The sequence below is a fragment of the Biomphalaria glabrata genome, chromosome 17, assembly GCF_947242115.1.
Source record: "Biomphalaria glabrata chromosome 17, xgBioGlab47.1, whole genome shotgun sequence".
In the NCBI taxonomy this organism is placed as follows: Eukaryota; Metazoa; Mollusca; class Gastropoda; family Planorbidae; genus Biomphalaria; species Biomphalaria glabrata.
The window spans coordinates 12190690-12206847 of NC_074727.1; the positions used below are offsets into that span (position 1 = coordinate 12190690).

General features: G+C 33.4%; 1 protein-coding gene across 4 annotated transcripts in view; it reads left to right on the top strand.

The window, feature by feature from the left end:
- Positions 1 to 16143, top strand: part of LOC106077757 (solute carrier organic anion transporter family member 5A1-like) — a 96782-nt gene extending 80639 nt beyond the window's left edge. For all 4 annotated transcript variants that reach the window (XM_056016069.1, XM_056016070.1, XM_056016073.1 and 1 more), the window contains 9 exons: positions 2532 to 2696; positions 3531 to 3611; positions 5797 to 5914; positions 6507 to 6687; positions 6867 to 7060; positions 8062 to 8126; positions 8803 to 8931; positions 9551 to 9651; positions 10470 to 16143. In XM_056016069.1, the coding sequence (XP_055872044.1) occupies positions 2532 to 2696; positions 3531 to 3611; positions 5797 to 5914; positions 6507 to 6687; positions 6867 to 7060; positions 8062 to 8126; positions 8803 to 8931; positions 9551 to 9651; positions 10470 to 10772 (1337 nt within the window). In that variant the 3' untranslated portion in view covers positions 10773 to 16143. The remainder of the gene's footprint in view (positions 1 to 2531; positions 2697 to 3530; positions 3612 to 5796; positions 5915 to 6506; positions 6688 to 6866; positions 7061 to 8061; positions 8127 to 8802; positions 8932 to 9550; positions 9652 to 10469) is intronic.
- Positions 16144 to 16158: the final 15 nt, after the last annotated feature.

A 16158-nucleotide genomic window follows, 5' to 3' on the forward strand; every position in this document is an offset into this window, starting at 1 on the left:
TCTGCAACGTCACAACCTGTGGGCAGTTGAGGCCAAAAGCTAGTTGCCACGTCGTACAGCAGGTCAGTGCTCAGGCCTTCTCTAACGCTTGGTCTCAGTTTGACTCGATTGAAAGCCCTTGAGTTGTCAAAATGATAAGCACGCGAAAAAGTTTAGACTTGCATCACACTTCGACACCAGTTTGTAAAGCTTCCAGATAGTCCTAGGCCAGGCGTCCAGTTAAGAAAGAAGTTTCACTGGACTTTCGTTTTCGTTCTGAGAAGCTCAAATTGTCGACCCGAAGAAAACAAAAATGGGGAAATAATTAAGTGAGGTAGTTACCTTGCAGATCTTAATTATCTTTGTTGACCAGGTAAAAACCTTTTTAGATTCCTCCTTGAAATACAAACAAGCCGAAAAGCTTTGATCCCATTTCACAAGATGGCTGCCAGAGTAGTCTGCTGGTTTTGTTTTTAATCAAAAGCAGCAATGAGAGTGAAGAGCTGGGTGGGTGTGGGTAAGACGCACTACAATGAAATTAGCTTTATAACCAACTGTTCACTTTCATGTTCGGTAATTGAGTGACATTGATAGAGTTTTGATACATTTCTATTCCTAGTAAATTGGCTTTTTGCTAATTTAAACTAATAGAACACAAATTAACGACGAATATCCCACGGTTATTTAATTAAGGAGAATTTTCCATTCTGTAAACCTGTTTGGTTAGGTGGGGGGGGGAGTGAGAATTACATTTTTTTCGTAAACTATAATTACTATATTATAGATGCACAAAATACAAATAAAATTTGATATTTAGCGTAGAGTTGACATCGAGAGTCGACTTCTGCTGGGGTATACGTTTCAATCGGAGGTTTCGACAAAGATTTGCTTATTTTTCTTGTTTTCAGTTCTGGAGTATAATCTATTGTTTCAGGGAGAGCCCTGGCTTGACACTTGTTTAGTATAAGTGTTGGACCTCAACAGTCCGCTCAATACAAAATGTTCACTGCTGTTGATGTTATTATAACGACAGAGAACAGTACACAATGCTCCACCTCCTAAATAAAGCCGATTGATGTCATACAATATTGTTAGTATCGGAAATACGTGGTTTCTTGAATCAAGTTTCAAAATGTGTATTACATGGAATGGAATAAGAAAATAGCCTACAATTGCTGTTGCTCCTATTTTGTACTTTTTTTTTTTAAGTTATTCTTTATAGCAGTCTGTCTAAGAGTCATAATGTTTTGTCAAGTAAAGTAACCCTTGCAGACCCCTTGCAGACCCCTTGCGATGTAGATCTACAGAGTTGATGATGTAAAGGTCATCTGTTTCTATCTCCGACATTTAGCAAGGATGCCCAACCTACTGCCTTTACTTTTCCCAATTAATGTCAGGTACCCCTCAGAGTTGGCGGACTCTGGCGTCTTAAATATCTCGAAACAAACAATCCCAGTCTTTACAGGGATTTAAACTGGAGGCTCTCGGTTCAGAAACCAAGGGCTTTGCCACTCACCCTCCATACCCCTCATCTGTAAGGACACGGATTTTCTCTCTTTCTTCCTTTCTCTCTCTGTCGCTCTCTCTCTCACGCTCTCTCTCTCTCTCTGTCTGTCTCTCTCTCTCTCTGTCTCTCTCTCTCTCTCTCTGATAAAAGGTGGTTTGCTGCTCATGTTACTGTGGAATGAGCCTGAGTGACTAAATGGCTAACAGGACGGTAGTGAGCTGGTCATTTTCTGATCTGATTACAGTCAGGACTCCTCGTCGAATGTTGAAGAAGGAAATGTCAAACTTCAAGACAAACAGAAACTTGATGCAGTTGTTGAGGCTGTTGACATTTCATATAATTAACTTCAACATTATCTGTGATGGTTGTGTGCTAGAAGTCTTGGCTGTCAAGTAATAGCTATGACTGATTTGTGTGCTTTGGGACTTGGATTGGAATAACATATACCATTTAGGATCATAGATCTATACAATTAAGGATTCATAGATCCAATCCTATTATTTTTCGTATCATTTAATGTAAGTCTGTGAAACTTGATACAGTCAACAGTTTGTGCCAGGTTCAATGTCTGGTTTGACAAGCATAAATACATGCAAGTGTATTAAAGAAGTTAACACTGTATATAAAACTTACTTCATTAGACTTTCATTTCTACTGACTCTAATATGATAAAGACTCTGCATGTGTAATAAACGTGCATGTCAATCTATCAACATTATTATTGTTATAATTTGTGTTGCTTTTGTATAGCACTTCTTCTAGTCTTCTACTAGAGTACACTTAGTACACTATAGTACACTTAGTACACTATAGTACACTTAGTACACTATAGTACACTTAGTGTGATCTAGTCCTGCTCAGCAAACCAAACTCAGCCTGAGTCAAAGAAACTATTTTGAAATTCATTGTCTATATTGGGATTTGAACCTGAGCCCCTATATTTGGTAGCCAAGCATCCCACATAATAATGATTGTATGATATATGATAAATGTAAATTTCTTTACAATCTTTTTAATGCTGTTTTTTTTTTGTTTGGTTGTTCAGAAATCCCCAAGGCTATCCTCCATCTCCTGAAGAATCCTGTATATGCTGTGATGTTGCCTGCCATCTGCTGTGAGATCTGCATAGTCAGTGGCTTTGTTGTCTTTCTACCCAAATACTTGGAATCACAGTTTGGTACTTCCACATCACTGGCCAACCTTTTCACAGGTACACATACTGTACCTAGTAGTTAACCTAGTAGTTATAGAGTTGTATAATATTTCATTTTGCTACAGATATTTTGTGATTATATATAAATGATAATTGTATCTTATGGGAAAGCATTACACATATAACCACTTTATGCTTAGACATTATCATAGTTTATGTTTCTCTGCATAATATAATTAATCTAAAAATCAACACAGATCTAAACAAAATAAACATGCAGAGGTATGTCATATTTAGTCCATGTTTTATCAACTGCTTTGTAAGCCATGTAGAACTTCTTAGGATTGTTCGGAGGGTGCTCTTAATTAATATGGATTATAGGAAGTAATCATCTCGCACTAGAAGTAAAGTATCTATCTTAAGTGATTATGGTAAAAACAATATGTACATTTTTTACAAAGTTTATATTAGCTCACTCCATCTGTCTGTGTGGATTGTTTGACACTTTTCTTTCTCCCACTTCCCATTCTCTGATCAACCTGAAACTTTACCACAATTATTCATAGTCAATGACAATACAAGAATCAATCAACAGTTACAGTGCAAGAATCAAAAGTTAATGAATGAGTGGTTATTAATTAATTTTGTTTCATATAGAACAATGTGAGTTAAAACCTTGCAGTTTTGTGAGATTCGGCAGGAATTGTATATTTTTCCACTTCAATAAGCTTTATTTTTTTAGAAGCATTTTTTTATATATGCTAGTTTTATTGCTTTGTTCAGCATTGGCACTGCAATAATTTACGCTAATGATATTTACACACTTACGAAAGTAACTATTTGAGGCAACATGTGTGCAAAGGGAAGTAATTATAATTTCTTTTGTTTCAGGTGGTATTGGAATACCTGGAGCTGTCATAGGTATCCTTATGGGGGGATACATTCTCAAGCGTCTAGCTCTGTCCCCTAAAGGTGAGTTTGACATCATTGTCCTAAAAGTTCAAGAATTCATATTTACTTGGTCTCTGAATCTTGCAGTACAGAAAATGAATATAGCTGTAGAATATTTGTAATACACAAATAACAAACTAGTGTTTAAGAGGGAAGACATATTAGGTACTCCATTTATTAAGTAAACACACAAGTGGTGTTGCACTGACGCGCTAGTGTGCTAATGTACATATAATACTAATATGTTACAAAAGCAAAGAGTTGTAATGAACACAGTCAGATTCTTTGATAATGAATGGGTATATCATTTAGTTGAATTAAATGTGGTTAATTTAAACACTTATTGATTTCTGATATTTTTACAGACATTTTTCCAGTGTTTGTTGATATCAAAGTTCGATATAAACACTCATGTTCTTAATCATAAGCCACATTGAATTATTGTAATTTATTGTCATCACAAGTCTTCTGTTAATTATCTTAAGATGGTATAACATTTAGAGTCATGCAAAACACTTTGGAGTGTGGAAATGAGGTATGGCCTCTTTATCACTAGTTAGGATTCATCCAATCACTCTTATAGAAAAATGCTCTATCACAAAATATTCTTAACGCTTAACATCCGGAGCATGAAATAATACTCATAAAATTATAAATAAAAAACAGCTACTGGATTTAGAGTAGGTGTAAGTTTGAGGTCGTCATTAATCAAACCATCTAATACAATTAGTAAGCCTGCAGAAAGAAATATCGAATAATCTGCAAATCATGAATTAAACATGGAAAGATCTCCTTAGCTACCAAAGTGTTCCTGTAGAACTTCAAAGCAAAGATTTAGTTGTGCATGAAGCAAAAATCTATAGTAGAATGAAAGCCACCTTTAGGAAAGTACAGGCATTACTTACCAGCTGCCTCTGCAGAATTCTTTAGATCTGTTAATTATGAGCTAAAGGAAAAAGTCTAGAAAAGGAAAAATCTGAAAGAGAAAGTGGTTCTGGGTTGAACAGTTGCTGGTATCACTGGATAAGATGGAACTGACATGGTAAGTGAAAGAGATAGTTTATTTAAAAAGACCATGTTTTGTAAGCTGAATGCAGAGAGTAAAATGTTTTGAAACAAGATGGATAGGATGGCTCAGGACTGGGTATAAAGGAGATCATTGTTGTTAGCCCCATACCCTAGCAGGGGCTGTAAGTATAGAAGACCTACCAAGTTTTTATTTTGAATTGCTTAGATTCTTTTAGACTCGTTTAGAGAGAATTATTGTTTACTGGCTGAAAAATGTTTTTGAATTTGTCTGTATATTTTGGTCTGAATGATCTTGGTTTTACTTTTAGTGGCCTTGATCTATGTATGGTTATTTCAAATTTCAGATATATTGAACTAATTGACCCAGCCGCAAGAAGTTATTTTATTTAGCTTTGACAAATAGTATTTACTGTCTTGTAGTCTATTCCACCATTTGTGCACACAGTGGTGTCCATTTTTTGCTGACCATATGATCTTATCCTTATCTGAAGCTTATCTATTCCTCATTATAAGTTTTCATCCCTGTCAGAGGCTTATTCATTCTTTGTTAATAAGGTTTCATCCCAGTTTAAGCCTTTTTTATTTCCTGTTATTATCTTTCTTCCTTGTTGTTCTGCCTCTCTTTATAATTACTTTGTACTGCATGAACAGCTCAATAAATCCAATAAAAGATTTTAGGCAAAGACAGTGACATGTCCTATCCTTAAAGTCTTTCTTTTCATAGATCAGAATTGTTTGACTTCACCAGTCAGCCTCCTGTTGTTTAAACCCAGTCAACTCTGTTCAGTATATCGCTGAAAGTACAAGCTATACTAAACATATTTACTATTTTGTTTTTTAACCAACAGTTCCAATAGTAAAAAAGAGTTTTATGTCCTTGTAAATCTGCCTGTTTCCAACATCTATCATTTTAAGATAAAAACTTTTATTGGTTAATTGGTAAATATATATGTGCTTAGCTTCAAAGTCTGTTAGTTATCTTTGAGAAGATTGCCAGAGTTTTGTAATCAAGGGTTTATATGTCTTTGGTTATGTTCATTTACCTAGTTGATTGGCAACAAATATTTTATTTTTAACTTAGTACTATGAGTATAAAGGCACTTTTCATTGGGTTGTCAATTGTACTTCTTGATTCTTGTATCTGTCTGCTTACTGTTTGTTTGCTCTCCCCTTGTAGGTGCCATCCAGTTTGTTTTGTTGCTGAATACTCTAGCCCTGTGTGGCTTCTCCTTCTTCTTCTTTATGGGATGTGATAACCCGAAGATAGCAGGTGCCAACTTCCCTTACTTCAACAGGTAAGTTGAACAGTTTATTTTTACTGTGATTCTATCTCTTGAGAGCTTGGCTCTTTTCTTTAAGTATATTACAGAACCATACATTGATTAGGTTTTGAAATGTTTCCACTGATAAGCCTTACAAGCATCATTTACAAATTCCATACACAGAAATATTGAAGAGAAATATTTTTAAAAGAATAAACAAAATAAATCCCACTCACCCACCCCTCTGTAGACACTGCACAGTTATGAAACTGTGAATCATATCCTCTTTGATTGCTTCAATTTAATCCAGCTGAGGCACTTCAGCCCAACATAACCAACACTCTGTATGGTAGTGCTTAACAACTAAAACAAAACAGCAGCTATTTTTATTGGCACGGACTGAAAAAGAGCCTGTAGCTCTGCAGCAAAAATTTTGCTAGAGGAAGAAGAAAAAAAGCATTATCAATTTCTGACCTAAACATCGTACCTGCATCTATTATTATTTTGTTTTTCTATGTTTTTAATCTAAGGATTTCAGAACTGTAATGAACACTTCTTCAACTGGAATGACAAGTGTTTGCCATCAGTATCTCACTGATTTTTTTTATTTATATTGTGTATTCAGCTCTGGACACAAGATTTTTGAAGCCAATTTGACCTCCACCTGCAACCAGAACTGTGATTGTTCCCCCAACCACTTGCAGCCCATCTGTGGTGTGAACGGAATGACCTATTTCTCTCCTTGTCATGCCGGCTGTACAGGATCCAACTACTTCTATGAACATGGCAAGGAGGAGAAAAGTTTTGTAAGATTCTTTCTCATTCTCTCTAACCAGACTGCTTAGACTTTACTGGCAATATAACTGTAATATTTCTACTTCCAACAAGATCTTAAAGGAAAAGTCTTAGACAAGGCTTTAATGAATCATCAATATGTTTAAAAATAAATTTGCATGTTTTCTAAATAATTTTTCTCTCTCCGCAGAACTACAGTGGCTGTTCTTGTATCAGCAACAATCCCTTGGATCACTCTAACCTAGAGGTCATTATCTCACCTATGGCTACCAGTGGACCTTGTAAGAACACATGCGATCGACTGCTTCCATTCCTGATTCTATTAGTGGGCATGACCTTCTGTGTGGCTGGCACCCAGATGCCTCTGTTGATGGTGACCCTGAGGTAAGGAGAGATAGTTTTAGTGACTTCATGTTGAACAAAAGGGGAATGGCAACAAAAAAAGTTCATCAAAAAAGGGTGTGTTGGACCAATGTGTATGTTAAATTAAGTCTAAGGAGGCAGCTATGAGGGCATGGTGGCTGAGTGGTTAAGTGCTTGGCTTCCAAACCTGGGGTCTTGGGTTTGAATCTCGGTGATGACTGGAATTTTGAACTTCAGGATTTTTAGGGGCACCCTGAGTCCACCCAACACTAATGGGTACCCGACTTTAGGTGGGGGAAAGTAAAGGCGGTTGGTCATTGTGCTGGCCACATAACACCCTCGTTAACCATTGGCCGATGAAACAGATGACCTTAACATCATCTGCCCTATAGACCCCATGATCTGAAAGGGGAACTTCTTACTTCTATGCAAAGGACATTTGAGGTACATAAAGTGCATATTCAGATGTGTAATGGGTTGTGATCATCATAAGATCATCTTCATTTTAAGTAAGACATCTTGTCGCTGAATTTATTTTTTGCAAAAGATGTCAACATAAAGATGCACATAAGTTGGGAGAAATTAGACCGTTCTGACATAAGAAACTTGAGATTGATAGTGTTAGTAGAGACAATTTGAAATGTCTTCTTCAAAAAGTTTTAAAACATATTGTTGCAGCTGCCTCTCAAAAAAATGGTATTTGTTTGAAAAGATACTAAAAGGTACTAATTAGAAGGTGAAACGACATCTATAACTTAAAAAATATTTTAAAAAATATTTTAAATAATTATAATAATGTCAACTACAGTGAAATATACATTTTTGTCCCTTGAAAAATATATTGACCGGCCTTGGGCCATCCTCTTTGCCACCAATGATAGCTATCAATTGCCCACATAAAAATGGCTTAGTTTTGATTTTTTTTTAAACTTTGTGAAAACAGTGTTTATTTAAAATGTTAACTGCAGCGTTGTTATCTTAATCCACATTTCCACAAATAAGAAAAATGTTTTTATTTCTAGGTCAGTGGGTACTATGGAGAGGTCCTTTGCTTTAGGAATGCAGTTTGTTGTGCTGCGACTATTTGGTGAGTTCCAGTTTGTTTGCTTACATAATGACTATCAATGATAATGAAAATCTCAGTTCCCTTGATATCTAATTAGACCTTGCAAAAAATCCCACAAATCTAATTATGAATTAAAATGATATTTGTCCAAGGACCAAAAAGAAACAAGGTGCATTTTCTGCTTGAAATTCTTGAAGTAAAAAAAAAAAAATTAAAGCGCTGTGAATATTCACACTTGTTAAAAGTAACACATCTGACACTAACATGCTCAGGAAGTACATTAGCTATAATCAACACTAAACTTTCAAATACAGAAACATAGGCTAATAAAATACTTATCTATTCCATATAACTTATAATACAAGAATACTTAGTTTCTGGAATCAGCAACAGAAAACCTATGAGTAAAAATCTTTAAGCACAAAAATCTTAACCAAACATTAAAGATCTGTAGAACATAAAAATTATCTTTAAAAACTAAATGATAAACTATTCAAGTATTTAGATAATGGGGGTCTGGTGGCTGATTGATAAAGCTATTAGCTTCTTAACTCAAACACATGATTAATATTGGCAATGAACTTAATCTTGAAGTAGTTGAAATGATTTACTTATATTAAATGTTGAAGTGACCAAATGAAATATTTAACAATTTAAGTTTTTACATAATTTAACAGTTTGTACTATTTCTTTGCAGCCTACATACCAAGCCCTATATTCTTTGGTAATGCTATAGACACAGCTTGTATACTTTGGAGTGTCAAATGCAAAGGGAATGGGTCCTGCCTTCTGTATGACATAGTTAGGTTCAGATATCACTATGTTGGTAAGAATTTATTTATACTCATGTTTCATTCTCTAAATGTATGTAAATACATATTTAATGAAAGCATGGTACAGTGGGTGAGTTATAAAACAGTTTTTCATTTGGGACTAAACTGAAACGGATCTATCTTCCTAGAGGTTGCTTAGAAAAGTTGTAGAAGATACTCCTCTCTAAATACTGCATTGTGAACATAGTTAGTGCATGCAGTCATTGTCAAACCATTAATATATATATATATCTAGCCATGTAGAAGATTATATAGTGACAGAAGTAAATAGTTCCATATGCAAGGACAAAGTTGTACTAATACTTCTTCTTCTCTAGTGCTATTAGAGGTTGAAATAGGTTGCTAAATCAGCCATGAAAACCAACAACTTGGCAGAGTATTGTCATTGATTAACATGCATGACTAAGATAAGATTTAAATCTGTTTTGGTTTTGTGACCTAGAATTGTATTGTCATTCTCCCAATCAGTAATATATTACAATTATTATTTTTAAAACAAAATTATTTTAAGGTGTATAAAAGAGTCTAAGAAACATTTCAATGTCAAAGCTATGAGTACATACATTATATTAAGATTAACACTGTCTGGTTTTCTATTTTTTTTGTTGACAGGTATAGCCGCAGGGCTTAAAGTTATTTCCATGTGTTTTTTTGTGGGAGTCTGGTATTTCATTCGGCGACGGACACTGGCAGAAACAGCTGCTAACAATGTGGTGAGTTTATACAAATAAATTTGTTGACCTCCATCATTACTGTCTGTTTCCAGCCGATGCAAGGACATTGATTGGGCTTGGAAGTTGACAGACAGACTCTGAAACACCATATTGCTATTGTTATAACTTACTGGTTTTAATTCTTACTACGAAAAAATGGATACATAAGGCTTGCATAAGTAGCAGGGAATTAATATGAGTTAATGAAGATTAGCTATAAGTTCATAGATTTTTAGTTTAAGCTCTCAGACTGATACATTTTTAAGTTTATTTTATGGAAAAAGAACAACTGTTTTGACTAATTCTAAATGTTGTATCCTGTAAGATAAAAATAAATCTTTAGTCTTGCTCAGAATGAGAACCAAATTTTTAATAGGTGCTTCAAATAATAATATTGAATGTAGTTTTAATCAATTAGTTTGATAGTAATAAACTATGTTTGAAGTATTTGCACTTTTAAAAAAATAAGTAGATTTAATTAAATAAAAAAAATATATTTATGAATAAAAACATTCTAATTTGTCGCAAATAGAAAACATGTACATGGCTCCTTCTGTCTCAGAAGACAATGGATGCAAATATATACATGAAAATACAAATTTTTAAAATGTTTAAATAAAAAAAAATATTTTTGTTTTCTAATTTCATTTAAGTTAGTTGTTTTTTTGTTTGTTTTTGTGTATATTTTATATAAATCCTTATGTTTATGATTTTGTAAAGAAAGGTCTAAGTAAGTTAAGGATTTTATTAAGCTTTTTATGAGTTTCATTTGAAAGATTATGATTATCATTGTAATATTCTGGTGTTTTTTTTTCCAGCCTCATGATGCCCATACTGGTGTAACATCCTCAGGTGATAAAAGTAGCAGTTTAGATTCGCAAGGCAGGAGTACTCCAAGACCATCAGTTCTGCCAATCAGATCTCCTTCTACACTTGTTAAACATGGAAACCAGTCAGATGACCAACAGAATCAAGCAACTATATCTCATCTTCAAGATCAGTTAAATGGTCATTTCCTGAATGGCCAAACAGGCCATAATAATGGGCTGTCTTCTGATTCTCATGGGGTGAACCCTAGTGGTCAGGGTCTAAGCCTTCCTTTACGAGAGTCTATTTTGTGATGATGTCAGTATCTAAGGCTGTTACTACCAGAACTGTGTGCTGGAAGAGAGTTGTATATATGCACAGAAAGATATTGCTGGATGATCAAATAACTGAATTAATATTTATTCGTTGGCTTGTATCAGAGTTATTCTTTGACATGTATCAGAGTTATTCGTTGGCTTGTATCAGAGTTATTCGTTGACATATATCAGAGTTATTCTTTGACATGTATCAAAGTGATATTTCATTAAAAAAGGAGTTTGATAACTTATTATTTGATTAAACACAGAGGAAGTAATACAACAAAAAGAGAAGACAGTGAAAAGGTCAAGGACTTATTGTTGTATTACACATAAACTTATTGATACAAATGCACAAGGTTTTTTAAAAACAAAAATGGCATTCCATGCGAAGCAAAGAATTTACTCACAGACTCAAAGAAATTATTGAAAACAGTTTTGTGTTGTTTTTTTTCTGAGCCTGTATTATGTATGGCAAATTATAAGCATCTAAAAAGTGAAATGACCTGGCAGTTGGAAATGGAAAGATTTGTGTTCATCATGTGACAGTTCAAAACTTTGTTGATGTGTTTTGTTTTATTTTCAAGTGGAGTCAAAGGGATATCAAACTTTCCATTGGATCATATTTGTATAAGAAATATTTCTGTTTTATCTGCATTGATATTTGCTTGTCTCTTGATGTTTTTTTCCTGTCTGTAATGCAGTTCATCTTGTGAAATAAGAAAATATAGATTTTGAGGGTGATGCAAGCAACTAAATTGCAAGTAACATTACTACTATGGATCCCATTGAATGAGTTTTTCTAAAATTTTGACCATACGATTTGTGGAATCCAATTCAACTTGAAATTAACTTGGAGTTCAAAATTTCATTGGAGATCTCTGCATGAGAGATATGTTTCTAACATTGCATTTATTAACTTTGTTTATTGTCTACTATGTTAGGTGTTGATCTTAAGCTGAATCTCCTCTAAGCTTACAAAGAGAAGCTAGTCTACAGTTTCTAAAATTTCCAGCCTTCCAATATTACTCATCAACATATCAAAACTTTCTGTTACTTGTCAACAACTATTGTTGTTACTTTTTTTTTTAAATTACATTTTTTGTTTTCTTTTTACAAACAGAACATAAAGAAATCAAAAAAGTAGTGTTATATTTACATGGATGGAAATTAGATTTCATTTATATAGGCAAGATTTTTTATGCTGACCTTTTAATTGATCAGACTGTGATTTGACCATTGTTGAAATGACAGATATAATACTGAACAATAATTGCTGACTGGTCGCATGGTATGTGCACTCTGAACTGTTGTCTCAATGGTTGCTGGTTCAAACCTTGCCCACTGGCATCCCCCACTGCCAGCCTGTGGGAGGTTTGGGCTAAGATTAGATAATCTTCAATTCAAAAACAAGTAAAACAAAATAAAGTCAAATATTCATAATTTCTTTTTTTGATGTCTTAATTGTTTGGCTTGTGGACCACCAATTTTAAAAACACTGGATTTATGAAGCTGGTATATGTTTTTCTTTGATTTTTAAATGGACCTATCATTTCTAAACTGTGAAAAAATTTGGTCAAGTTACACACACGCTAGCACTAGACTTTTCTAGTCTATAATATTGTAAATATCACTTTCACTATAAAGTCTGATTGCATATCATTTATGTAGTTGTTTGTTGTGATTGTCACTGCGCAAGCTGTCATCAAATCAAAACATACAAAGCTGTACATTGTCACTTAGAGAGCTCCCATCAAATCAAAACATTTATGCATTGTCCAATATATTTGTATTACGAACTGGCTGGCATTTTTTGTACTTCAAGACTCAATACTCCTCAGTGAAATGATTTGTCAGTAGAATACTCAACAATTTGATGTGTTGAGATGTGCTACGCAAGTATAATATGTCTTTCATTGTTTATTGATTCAAATATTCCTACATGGAAATGTCATTTGTTTGTTTACGCCTTAGCATAGTTCTGGTCCAAACATTTGTGGGACATTTCGTAGAGGAAAAGATAACTGAATTGAAACTCCTGCCTGATGAGATTTTCAATCTGGAAATGGCTTATTGACATTAGTTTAACCTTTTCTTGCACTATGTAATGTTTCTAGTCTACTTTTAATTTTTTTATAACATTTTCTATATGCACCATTGCTAATCATGGTTAACAAAATATTGTCTGGCTTTTTTTTATGGTATCTCTTGGATTAATTTTTTTTTAATAAATGTTTTTGAGGGGATAAATTAAAAACAAAATGTAGCTCTGAAATATTTTTGTACATTTAGATTGAAAATGAAAATCAAAGACTAATAATTTCATTTTATTATTAATTTTATCGATAATCAAAGCTTAATAATTTCATTCTATTATTAATTTAATTCTCTTTGCTTTTTTTTTCTCAGGGCTTCTTCATTTCATTTAAACTATTTCTCATTTATTTTTCTAACATGCCGTTTTGTGCATATTTATAGGAACAAGTTTGTCTATGTTCAAGTCACAACACATTTTATGTAGACCAAACAGAATCAAATTGAAATGGACAAAGTAAAAATCCAGTTCCAATAGTATTGGTTACACAAAAATGTGATGTTTGTCTTATGTGATGTGTATCATTGGATCCTGTGATTCCTTTCACATTTCTATCCCAATGTTCTTCCAAATCTCTGGTCATACAGATATTTATTTTTCTGTCTGTCTCTAGTTTACTCAGAATCCTAGTAGTGCTGCATTGGCTTTGGGCTCTAGTTGTCACAATTACATGTCCCAAAGTTCTCTAGTGAACTACCCCTACAATACTCAAATTTTAATGAAAAGTTTCCATGGGTATGAAGTAAAGTTCTCCTGTCTATGACAAAGTGAAGTTCCCCTATGATAAGGTACAATCCACCTGTCTGATAAAGTTATTTTGTCTATGATAAGGAAAAGTTACCCTGTCTGTGATAAATTCCTCCTGTCTTTGATAAGGTAAATTTTTCTCGTCTATGATAAGGTAAATTTCTCTTGTCTTTGATAAGGTAAATTTCTCTTGTCTCTGATAAGGTTAAGTTCACCTATGATGACCATCACTAATGAAAATGTTTTATGACCAATACAACAACCTACTAATGAAATTAAACCCAATATATTCCTAATAAAGTTTTGCCTTGATCAAATAGAATTAAACTCTGCTGAACTCCTAGTTATGTAGAGGTACCACAGATTGAATGGATCCTTGTTTAAATGTAAGCCTGTAAATGATTCTTTTGTTCTTATTCCTATATGTAGCCTCAGCACCAGGGCTCATTCTATTTTTTGTCTTTAAAAATGGTTATAGTCTATTCAAGAAAATTTAGTTTTCAATTTCACTTTTGTTTCTATACTAATCTAGAAGTTTTCAAAGAACAAGAGAGAACCAAACTGCTATAATCTGTTTAAACGAGCAATTATAAAAAAAGTTTTCAAACAAAATATTATTTCCCATCATATACATTTTTGTTTACATCATTCAACGGTGACCTTTTATGATCTTGGAAGGGGAGGGGGCATATAAATTCTGAAACTTGTGTCATGATCTGCATCACCAAAAACAATTGTTGATTCAAATACAACATAACCTCACAGGCCATGGTTTGGTCATTTCTCTTACACAATTTATGACCATTTATCTTTTTGTAATACTACCATTGGAAGAACAAAAGCAAAAACTCAATTTTTTTACACTGAAACATATTCTTTAGTTAAAGAACATACGTTTATGTGGACACTTTTTTTACATGACTTTTTTTTTTACTTATATTTCTTTTTCTTTTTTTTTTTTTCATAAATAATCTTTGTCTTTATATGAGAAACGAGTCCTTGTAATCACAACAAATTTCCGTAAGGATCAATAAAGCAGTCTTAGTCTTAGTCTTAGTCTTCAAAAATTTGATTTAAAATTTGAATATGGAAAGACTGATTGAATCCAAGTATTTATCATCAAGTTTTCCAAACTGAAAAGACAATATTGAAATGCTGTAAATAATAATATTGCCTTTTTGTTGTTTTTCTGTCATGACCAGAATTTTTTGGCTGTTATGTAGTTGTAGAAACTGTGTTCACATGCACAGGGCTATAGCATGGGGAAGTAATCATGTCTACACTTTTGAGCTCTATGTATCTGCATTTATCTGCACTTTGTTTCTAGGCATCTTGGTTACAATGAACTACAAGATATTGTTATTGCTGTACTATTTTTTGGGTGTTTATATTGTTAGTTATTTATTAAGAGGTCTCCATCTTCTATACATGTGTATTACGTGAACTAAATAGAGTAATTGCTGCTTTGTACTGATCTCCAGGATTGATTGTGAGTTCAATGGAGTTTTAGCACTGGGAGGTGACTCCTGTTAATTTCAGTCCAAGTTTTTAAATACTATGGTGTTTCATACGGGTCAGATTGAAATAATGAGACTTGATGCCATTGAAAGTCACAGACTTTTGGCAGGTGAAATAGAATTCCCTTGTGTTAATGGCAAACATTCTTTAATGGTTTAAGCCTTTACTTTCCCCAACTGGTGTTTAGATCAGAGCATATAGATGGAATCACAATTTAATTCCTAGAAATAAACAATTATCTAACACTGAAACAAATGAGTCACTATCTTGACAAATTTTATTTTGTTTCATTTCAAATACTTAAAGTAGCCTTAATAGCCATTTAGTTAAAAGCAATTTAATCTATCTGACAGATTTGGATAAATCTTTTTAGATATATTATGATGTTAGATTATCATGTAAGATTGAATTCTTTTGTGTATATAATATTGGCAAAAGGTAACTTTTGATGAATGTTTGGTTATATATAGCGACAAGACCTTCACCAATAGTTAGTCCAACTCAATAGTCCAACAAAGTCATAAACATTCTACATTTTGATTAGCTAAAAAATCAGTATTATATTTGACCATTGTTAAGGTTTGATTTAAAATGACCATTTTATGGCCCTCTAGAAGTGATTCTAAAAATGACCATTGATCAAATGTGTAAATTTCTCTACAGCATGGCTGTGCCAGTGATCTTGTCAGTGTTTGTCCCCAAGTAAACAGCATGCTGGCATGCTTTGTTTTGATTCTTTCTGTCTGTAGGTTTGTTCAAAGATGTTTGTATATATAGGCCAGACAACCTACAAAGCCCTTGTCATTGTTGTGGCTTGTTGCTTAGACCAGTAGTTTCCCTTTGACCATGTAATCTGACATTATCAGTCAGTTGAGACTTGTAATTGTACTCAGTTTATTTTGGCTGTCAAATACATTTTACTATTACTTTTTTTTTAGATTTGCTTACAATATGTATTTAGTATGATGGCATATTAGAATTAATTGTTATTGTTTTCTTTCATTTTTTTTGTAAAATAACTTT